At 38.0% G+C, this 10,653-nt stretch overlaps 1 protein-coding gene across 1 annotated transcript; it reads left to right on the top strand.

Moving 5' to 3' along the window:
• The first annotated feature begins 216 nt into the window (after positions 1-216).
• On the top strand, positions 217-10,136 carry ilvbl (ilvB (bacterial acetolactate synthase)-like). The gene is made up of 15 exons (XM_057348053.1): positions 217-565; positions 1,206-1,407; positions 1,523-1,650; positions 4,143-4,281; positions 4,456-4,567; positions 4,690-4,789; positions 5,025-5,122; positions 5,425-5,561; positions 5,693-5,827; positions 5,911-6,025; positions 6,150-6,319; positions 6,417-6,487; positions 6,626-6,697; positions 7,002-7,107; positions 8,265-10,136. The coding sequence occupies exons 1-15, from the start codon at positions 464-466 to the stop codon at positions 8,441-8,443; spliced, it is 1,866 nt and encodes a 621-aa protein (XP_057204036.1). The 5' UTR covers positions 217-463; the 3' UTR covers positions 8,444-10,136.
• The last annotated feature ends 517 nt before the right edge of the window (positions 10,137-10,653 follow it).

Below are 10,653 nucleotides of genomic sequence, written 5' to 3'. Positions count from 1 at the left end.
AAAAATCCATTATTATCTTTGCTGTTTCCTGGTGGGTGTGCGTTACCGGAGTAACGGGGAGACGTATCCCACTCCCATTGGACGCATGCGCTGTCAATCACATTCTCGCGCATGCTGCTATTCTCCAAAGACAAAGAGCGAAAGCGTAGAATGTCCAAATGACAGAGAGGTACGGAAATAGCGGAATCCCTTTTCCGCTTTTTGCGCAATTCTCTCTCACTCCGTCTATTCACGACTTTCTGTTATTGACCCCGTCAACTCTAGTAAGGGAACATTCATCGGCCGGAGGTACATTATTATCTGACGTTAACTTAACGTATCAAGATCACACATGACTGCGTGTTGAATCAACGCAAAAAGAAGCAGTAAATGCGCAGAAAGTCAACTTTAAATCCACGTCATTGTGAGGGGTTTATTGCTTTGTTTTCCTGCTTGTGGACTTTTGGTCGTAGCGACCGCAGCGATGGACATTTGTGTGGTTTTGGGATCCGTTGGTGCTGCTGCTCTTGGGGGTCTGGTGCTTGCAGCATATAAACTTGGTTTACTTTATCAGCTGTTTCATAAGGTATGTATGGAAACCATGTCATAAAATATCTTTTCACAACACTCTGCAGTAAATAGGTAGTTGACACATAACAAAGACACAGCAAGTTGAAATAACGTTATTTATACAAAACTACAAATGTAAGGGAATGTAACTGTATATATTTGTAGTTTATGTAACAGAACGGAAAGTAAAAAAAACTTAAATCAAACGACATGTTGATATTAGACATATATCACGAAAGTAGAATAGAATAGAATGAAATAAAAGTCGGATATTGAATGAATTGGTTAGTCAGCTGAAGCGCGAGGCTCTCTAATATTCATATGTGTGTGACAGGTGTGCACGCGCAGCTCATTCCATTCTTTTCAATGCAACAAAAGCTGCATTACTGACAGCTTTTCTATCTTTGATCTCACACGCTTACTTGACAGAGAATTTACTGCGGTATGTAAACAGGTTTCTGTGCAGAATACCTGTTTTGGCAGATATCCATAAATCAGGAAAGATCACACCCTCAATCTGACAATGTGTCTAGTATTCTATTCTTTTAACGCTTTTTGAATGTTTTTCTCTTCCTGAACAGTACTTGCAGTGACAGAGACTGTTGCATCATAGACCAAAAAATGTTATTCTAACTATCAATGTCTGTGACACCCAGACAGAAAGTAAGAGTCCCCGGCATGGAGGAGAGAGCGTGGCGGAGGTCCTGCGGGCTCACGGGGTCAAATTCGTCTTTACGTTGGTGGGAGGACACATCTCATCCATCCTGGTGGCCTGTGAGAAACTGGGCATCCGCATCGTCGACACGCGGCACGAGGCCACGGCTGTGTTTGCAGCCGACGCCGTGGCGAGACTTTCTGGTAAGAAGAAATCTAAAAAGCAAGAGCATCCTTCAAGTTGTTCTAGTTTTTTTTATTTTGCACGATGATGTTAGATGGCAGAAGAAGGTGATAATCTAGTGTTTGGCCCCTGTAGGCACAGTTGGTGTGGCTGCAGTCACGGCAGGACCCGGACTGACCAACACTGTCACTGCGGTGAAGAACGCTCAGATGGCCGAATCTCCTCTGCTTCTTATTGGTGGTGCAGCTGCTACTCTACTGCAGGTCAGAAAGTAGACTTTCACACTTCAGTAAGTTACTTCAATGTGCACTTTAGATTCGTGTGACCTGCACGCATGCCCTCTGCTCAGCCTGGCGTGCTGGAACACCTCTGCCTTATCTGTTCCTCATATTGCTATTGGTGTGAGATTATATCAAGTAACTGTCCGTTCTCACATAACTGTGAGACTGTGAAAGTTGTAATCATTTTATGAATTTAATTCTAAAGCTTGAACATAATAGTTCATGCACAAGTTGATGTTGTTTTTAGGTTAATATCGAGTCTGTCCAACAACTGTGTGTATAAGCATGCTTAACATGCTTTCTTTGCCACATCTTGGTAAACTGATGAGATTGTGGTAGTGATGAAATGACAATAAAATGTCGAGTCTACACGTTTTTATCTCCATGTATCTCTGACACAGTAAACTGGATGTGTTTTCATCACCTCACCTCAAGGCTTATCTTAACTCTCCTGGCTCCTCCCACCCAGTCCCAGTGTACACACAGAGAGCAAATAAGTCCGCAATTACGTTGATGTTATTATTGAACCGCTCTACCCATGATCTTACGAAGCATGGTGAAGGGAAGAAACACACTGGAAAGAAAATAATGCACAGCATCGCTGTTCACGAAGCAAATGATCTCATTTCAGTATGAACGGAAGAACAGCTGCACAGGGAAGAAGCTTTAGGAACAGATGTAAAGAAGAAACTTCAGTGCTTGCTTCATTTCATTTCTTTAGAATAAAGTGACAGGCTTTGGTAGTGATTTTACTCGCCTGGTCATGAGCTAACAGCACTCTTATCTATTAAACTTTTTAGTGTATCAAGCACATCACATTCTCATGTATGTATTAACATGTGATGTGTTGAATGACTTGAATGATCAATTATTATGGAGGATTTCTTTTGCTAATAATTTAATATAGAGGAGTGTCTGACAATATTGTTTGCTCATAGTATTTCCATCTGGAAGACCAATGATGCCATACAATAAGCTATTAAAAGTAAACTGTTAGCTAGCATTATAATGTTGTAATATGCGTATATAATACTTATCTGTGTATTATAAAGTCGTAAGTGTAAGTATAAAGTTAATATTTGATAGAATACTTGTGACATTCAATGTTTCGACTTGCTCTGAACAGGAATGAATGTCATTATATCATCATCATTATATTAATATGAAATTCCTCATTGCAAGTATACAGTCAATATTGCGAGTTCTCAACAGGATACATGTCTCATATTTACAACAACCAAAAACATGTGGGTCAAAAACGAAAAAGGGTTTAAGCATAAAAACAATAAGTGTAATACTGCTTTAAATTGTTGTGAAAAAGTGTTCTGTTTAATTTAATTGCATTTTTGTTTTTCTGAGCAAAAAATAAATATCATACATTTTCCCCTGATTTACAGAAGATGCCCACTAAAATGTCATTCAGTGTAACAATCTTGTCAGGCATATTTACAACAAAAATCAATTTATGACATATTAAAAGACTAATTACTTTCACCCCAAATGCTAATTAGTTGTAATTTATTTTTTATTTAAATTTGACACTATCCTGGGTTTTGCCCATTTGTCAATAAGACTTTTTTAACTCATTTAAAGTACAATAAAATGTAGTATATTCACTTATTCTTTTACATATTTTAATATGTAGAATAAGAATAAGCATGTTGTTTGAATTTGTACATAAATATTGTGTTACACCGAATGACAATGTAACATTATTTCAACCAAATTGTGACATTTTATTCTCCAAAAACTTAGTTGAAACCATAAAGTAGACATTTTACTCACATTTAATGTGCTTTCTATGGCCATAAAATCACTTTTGTAAATTTCTTTTGATGGGGACATCTTAACGTCTTTGACCAATGTATAAAATATCTGTGAAGCTATTCTAACTTCAGATGATCTTTATGGCAAGAACATAAAACAACTTTTTATAAAATTAGGATGTAGAAATAAATATGTTAGTTAAGAAGTATTTTCCTCCTAAGAATGTTTTGTGAATCTGACCCCATAAATTCTCATTGGCGTTTAAAAGTCGCAGACGTAGTATATCTCACTGTAAAATACATTTGATTTTAACTACGGATTAAGAATGGACGAGATGAACGTGCTGTTGAGTCGTGTGTGTAGTGTACAAGAGATCCTGACATTGCAGAAAATCCCCCTCCACATTTTTAACAATGGACACCAAAATGTGTTTTGAAATGATTTGTGTCCAAATCATTGAGGTATGTGTGTTCTGTATAAACATACCTAACATTTTTGAACACCAACAGCGTGTTTAACACTCACACAGAATTACAGAAAATAAGGTTTAAGACCGTTATTGTTTATGTTAATAGTGTGAAGTAATGTTTGAAGTGTGTGTCATATGTCATGGTTTTGTGATCTGTTATAAATATGAAAATCTGTTTGTGTTTACAAGAATAACCCATCAATCATCCTCTTGACATAAAATTTTGTGTTTTTTTTAGGGTAGAGGAGCCCTGCAGGATATTGACCAGATGTCTCTCTTCAAACCTCTCTGTAAGTTCTGTGCTTCAGTGAGAACAGTGCGAGAAATCATTCCTACTGTAAGAAAAGCATTGGCCATCGCACAGTGTGGCACACCAGGTAAAGCTGCAAATAACCATTTTTTCATATAATCATGTCTCATTTTTGTGAGTGATCGAAGCAAGCATGTCACTTTTTAGACAAGTTTAGATAAAGTGAATCACTTTTATTAGAGAATACATGACCTGACTCTGTGTGTGTAAGTACAGTTTGATGTGTATAACACTTTCACAGGCCCAGTGTTTATCGAGTTTCCCATAGACACGCTGTACCCTTTCCATGTGGTGGAAAAAGAGTTTGCCCCTAAAAACACTCCCAAAGGTCTGATGGGCAAAGTCATTGCATGGTAAAACCTTTCTCACTTTTTATTTCCTCAAATATTCTTACACTTGATTTCATTATTAAAGGAAAAGCAATCGCATATATGAATCACTTTTAATTCACATGTTTTTGTTTGTTATCTGGCAGGTATCTTAAAAATCACTTATCTAACTTATTTGCTGGAGCTTGGGAAAACCGTGATCTCTCCCCACTTCCCGTTCACATCCCTCAGGCCACAGAGGATGAGGTGAGACCTGTCAATCATTTTATGGCCACTTGAGATGTATTATTAATTGGTTTTATGGTTGTGGTACAATATTTAGGGTCACATTAAATATCATTGATTTGATTCTCATCACTTTAATGTGAACCATAACAAGGCAGAATGAAATAATATTAAAAGCTTTGACGTTTGCTTCAGACACAGCAGATTAGATCACATTGACTTGACTCAGTGTTCAAATTGTTTCACTCATTTCCAGATTCAAAGATGTGTGGAACTGGTGAGCAGAGCCAAGAAACCCGTCATGTTGTTGGGCAGCCAAGCAACCTTGCCACCTACACCTGCAGATGATGTCAGGTCATTTAGCCATTCTTTCTTAACCCACTTTGTGTCATACTCGTCCGTGGAATAATTCATCAATCCGCTTCTGGATCTATCTTGGGGCCCCCCATGGTGCCACAGCCCCCAGTTCGAGAACCACTGCTTTAGGTTCATGTAAACACAAAACCGTCTCAGTTACTGTATGTATTTAATAAATTCATCATATAGAATAATACTATAGTTGTGTAAGCATGAGCCAAAAGCAGCAACAATAATTGACCTGTAACTCGTGGTTGAAGTCAATTTTCAACCTTTTTTTTTGGATGTGTGTCCTACAGAAAGGCCCTAGAGTCTTTAGGCATTCCTTGCTTCCTGGGTGGGATGTCTCGGGGCATGCTGGGAAAGAACAGTCCACTGCACATCAGACAGAACAGGAGAGATGCCTTGAAGGATGCTGATCTTGTGCTGCTGGCAGGTGAGTAACAGCGCCATCTGCTGTACAGTTGGAGTTTTTCGATTTTCTATGGTTTTATACTGTTCGGAATGCTTAAAAAACTCAGCTATTCTTTTTTTAGATGTCAATACATGATTTGTTTTGGTTTATAGGCACAGTGTGTGACTTCAGATTGGGTTATGGAAAGGTGCTGAACCGACGGAGTAAAATCATTGCAGTTAACAGAGACAGAAGTCAGCTATTGAAGAACTCCGACATGTTCTGGAAACCAACAGTGGCCATTCAAGGTGAAGAAGTGCAGTTTAATTTCTTTACTGAATACAGTGAATACTGTGTTGTACACTGACGTTTTCTTTTCCAAATGTTTCAGGCGATGCTGGCTCTTTCCTCCTGCGTCTCTCTAAAGCCCTCGAGGGACACAGATGCCCAGAGGAATGGCCTCAAAGTCTGAAAGAAGGAGATCACGTCAAAGAGAAAACTAACAGGTGAACTTTGCCCACCCTTTCTATTCTTGCTTGGATGTCAGCTTTGTCTCAGGAGACTGAACGTGTAAACCTGTGACCTATAACTCCCTTTAGTTTCACCTCGCTGCCTATTTGTGTATCTCAGAGCCAAAGCAGATGAGAAGACAGAGATGCATCTGAATCCTCTGAATGTTCTGCACCGGGTGGATGAGCTGTTGAATGAGGACAGCATCATAGTGGCCGACGGGGGAGATTTTGTGGGCAGTGCTGCTTATATCATGAGGCCGCGGGGCCCGCTGCGCTGGCTCGACCCAGGTTAGCAGGACTCTCACTATTTTTTGGACCTGTTTGTGAACATCTAAAGCACAGTTTTGAAGGAACTGACGAGTCTGTTTGCTGCTATTCACACCAGGAGCTTTTGGGACTCTGGGTGTTGGAGGAGGGTTTGCTCTGGGGGCCAAGCTTTGTCGACCTGACTCTGAGGTAAGACTGTAAAGAAGTTCAGTTGTATTGAATGCTTTGATATTGATCTCTGTTTGACCAGAGGACCTGACTGTGGTGACATTTGCCCTAGTTATTGAAACAGCTTTTCCCACGTGGTTTACAATGTGTACTTTACAGGTATGGATCGTTTACGGTGATGGTTCCCTCGGATACAGTGTAGCTGAATTTGATACCTTTACACGCCACAAGGTGGGGCAACCACGGCCATAACTCTCATATAAATACATGTTATGTACTGGGGCCAAAGTCTTACATATCTGTAGTTTACATGTCTATTTATTAGACAGGACAGAGCGTAATAGTGTTTTAGATTACATTTGATTTATCTACAAATGAATTTCATAACATTTTTAACCCTTTCTATGTGCTATCAACAGCATATGTCGCATGTTATGTGATTGTCCCATAGACTTATATTGTAAGTGCATAATGCATAAATGCAGTATATAAGCCAGAACGATTGTAAATGAGTTGTTTTTTCATGTCATGTCAGACACCCGTGATCGCTCTGGTGGGAAATGATGCCTGCTGGAGTCAGATCTCCAGAGAACAAGTGCCTATGCTCGGGAGCAATGTAGCCTGTGGTCTTGCCTTCACAGGTGAGATGGTTTACTCTAATACGATTTTCAAAATGTACAGTCTTCATAAAAATATGTTGAAAAGATGTTTTTAGAAAAAGGATATTGTTGCATGCATGTTCCTTGACCTGTGACGTCATATCACTAACCAGGAAAATAATTGACTTGATGTTGTTATACAGTACAGTTCAACTACGTGTAACAACGCTTGAAAAGAGTCATCTGGGTCACAGTTATTCACCATTTTGTTATTTAGTCATTTATTGTTGAGTCTCCATAGCTCCTGTGGAATTATAGGATAGCTTAGTGTCCAGTAGTTGTACACTTTAAGAATACTGCAAAACTGACATTTCACTTTTTTTGAATAGTGTATTTGGATTAGGGCTGTGTATTGGCAAGTGCCTCCCGATATGATACATATCACGATAGATTGGTCACAATACAATATATTGCTCTGTATTTCGATACGATACACATTTGCGATATATTGCAATACTTTAAATAGCAATATATTTAAATGCAACATGCTGTGCACCATCGGGGGTTTCTGTATGGATAAGTGTAAAAACATCCCTTACCTCTGCAGAGTGGCCGTGATGTGCGATGCATGGACCTTTAGATCAGAGGTTTGGGTTCTCAAACTGTGGATTGTGCCCCTCAAGTGGGTAGCACAGGGGAATAAGGTGGCTCACGCAAGTCACTTGGCTGTTGTGGTGCATTACAGTTAAAACACTGAACATGGGCAGTATAAAACCCCTGCTTCATCTGTGCTGTAAATGCGCTGGTGTCACATCCGTGAAAGCACAATAAATGGCATTGTTACTTTTCTTAATAAACGTTTTGTTTAATGCACTGCAGTAGCCAAGTGACTTGTGTCATGACTTGCGAAGCCTACAAACAGCATTATTTTATATAACTCATTACTCCATGACTTATTTTGAAAACCAAAGCGAACCCACACATCAGCTCTGAGAGCTCCAAGCGTTCTTATATTTTTCACCATGCTCACTTACTTTTGGCCGTATGTATATGACAAAAATATTGAGAGTAGAGGTATCACTATCGATACACTATTGAAAAAAAAATATTGCGATAGTTACATTTACCGATATTTTTGCACAGCCCTAATTTGGATACAAAAGTATACATTTGTTTTTCTCTCGTTTTTTTGCTTGCAGATTATCACATTGTAGCTGATGGTTATGGGGGCAAGGGTTACCTGGTTGGGCGACAGGATGAGTCACAGCTTGATGACATCATTAAAAAGGCACAGAATGAGTGCAGAGAGGGAAAAGCCATTCTGCTAAACGTTCTGATTGGGAAAACCAACTTCAGGGAGGGCTCTATCTCCGTCTAAACAGACGATCCTGCCTAGAAACCCAAAGTTCTGTTTTAGGTTTCAGTTTTACATTTCAACGTTTTAATTTTAAAGCCTAATTATTTTATGTGTGGTCCACATTTTAGTAAAATTACAGACTGACTTGTTTAAAAAAAAAGAAATTAAGTTATTGGAATGGAAGCAGAGTATCAAGTGTGTGCAACAACATACCAGATTGCAGTGGTGTTGTGACTAGGACAGTTTTTAAAGTTAAATTGGGTGAAACTCAAAAAGGATATCCAAAACCACCAGAAATAACACAATATTTCGCTCAAAGAGAACTGATTTTAATAGGTTTCTAAATGGTGACATTATTTTATAATTAAGCACCTACATTTCCCCAATGTCCCAAAATAATGCTTTTTTTTTCTTTTAATATTTAATTTGACAAGGACTTTTACAAGTACCATGTGGTAGTATTTGTTGTACTGCGTTTAATTTATGCTTATTTTAATCATATTAAGTGCTGTATTACAGTATGAGAATCACCATTTAGAATAATGAGAATTATTGAAACCTCCTATACAGGCCTCATAACAATGAATTAAAAATGTTATTAATGTATTTACAGCAGGTGGCAGCACAATGTCACAATGGCATAGAAAAATATAAGTTGTATACGGTGGCCTGGACATGTTTTTTTTTCTTGAAGTTCACCCATTTTCTTAAGGAGCAGCAGTGCCTTTGTGTGACACTTTAAAAGATCAGAGATGTTGTGGTCCATTCAATATTTATTTCATTGTTTTCTAAGCACATTAATATATGACAAAGAAGGACTGATCTGTGTGTTAGTGTGTCTGCTTGTGTGATATATGCAAAAGTGTTGAATCTTTTTCATTCAACGGTGTGCCTGAAACTGAAGACAATGACTTTGCAATTACAGTTCACTTATTTCTCACTGTTACTAATGACTGAATCAGTGGATCATCAAAACGTCAAATATATTTATAAGAACCTCTGGAAAAAGGTAGTCCTGTATTTTTTCAATCTGAGACCTGAGTATACCACAGTTATTTTCCTCAGGTTTGTGATTCACAGAATCATTTAGGTGTGGTTATATAATTCATCAAGATTTATCGATTGCAATAAAATCACGAAAGGGATATTTCAGGGTAAAACTAAGTTTCCCCATGTTTTACTCACCCTCAAGGCATCCTGATTGCATATGACTTTTCTTGAAGAATAATGCAGTCAGAGTTATAATACCACGTATCATTTTTCTTCCACGCGGTAGAATGGGAGTGAATTGGGGGGATTTTTTGAGGCTCCAAAAACTGCATCCATCGATCAAAGAACGGCTCGACACGGCTCTGTGGTATTAAAGTGATAATTCACCCAAAAATGAAAATTCTGTCATCATTTACTCACCTTCGAGTTGTTCCAAATGTGTATAAATTTTGTTCTGATGAACACAGAGAAAGATATTTAGAATAATGCTTATAACCAAACAGATCTCAACACCCACTGCCTCCCATGGTGTGGAACACAAAAGAAGATATTTTGAAGAATGTAGGACAGCAAACAGTTCTGGGGCTCTTATGACATTGTTTTTTTTCCTACTATGTCAATGGGGGTTGAGATCTGTTTGAATTAGAACAGCTTCAGAACACCTTTGTTAAGACCACAGAGCCGTGTTGAGCTGTTCTTTGATCGATGGATGCACTTTTTGGAGCTTCAAAAAATCCCCCCAATTCACTCCCATTCTAGCGCTTGGAAGAAAAATTATACATAGTATTATAACTCTGACTGCATTACTCTTCAAAAAGAAAGTCATATTCGGTCAGGATGCCTTTGAGGTTGTGTAAAACATGGGGAAATTTTGTTTTGCCTCTGAAATATCCCTTTAAAACTCGCCATTGTAGAGATACACCATAACGTAGACTTTCCCATACACATTTGTTATATAAAATTAACAACATGCTTGAAATTCAAACTAAGATCATTTACAGCAATTACAGTATAACATTTATAAGTCCATTACACTGTCACTTTGATTAGAATGAATTAATTAAAATTAAACAAATACAATTTAATTTGTGTTTCTAGTATAATAATTATAATAATAAATCATTATACGTATAAATAAATTAAATAAATAAATACATAATACACAATACACCAATCAATAAATAAAGGTCCAATAACTGATTAACATTACACACATTGTGTTAAATGCAATGTTCCGGGGT

This window comes from Triplophysa rosa, linkage group LG12 (genome assembly GCF_024868665.1).
Source record: "Triplophysa rosa linkage group LG12, Trosa_1v2, whole genome shotgun sequence".
Classification (NCBI taxonomy): Eukaryota; Metazoa; Chordata; class Actinopteri; order Cypriniformes; family Nemacheilidae; genus Triplophysa; species Triplophysa rosa.
Note: the sequence above shows the minus strand (reverse complement) of the source record. Positions and strands in the feature narration are given on the sequence as shown.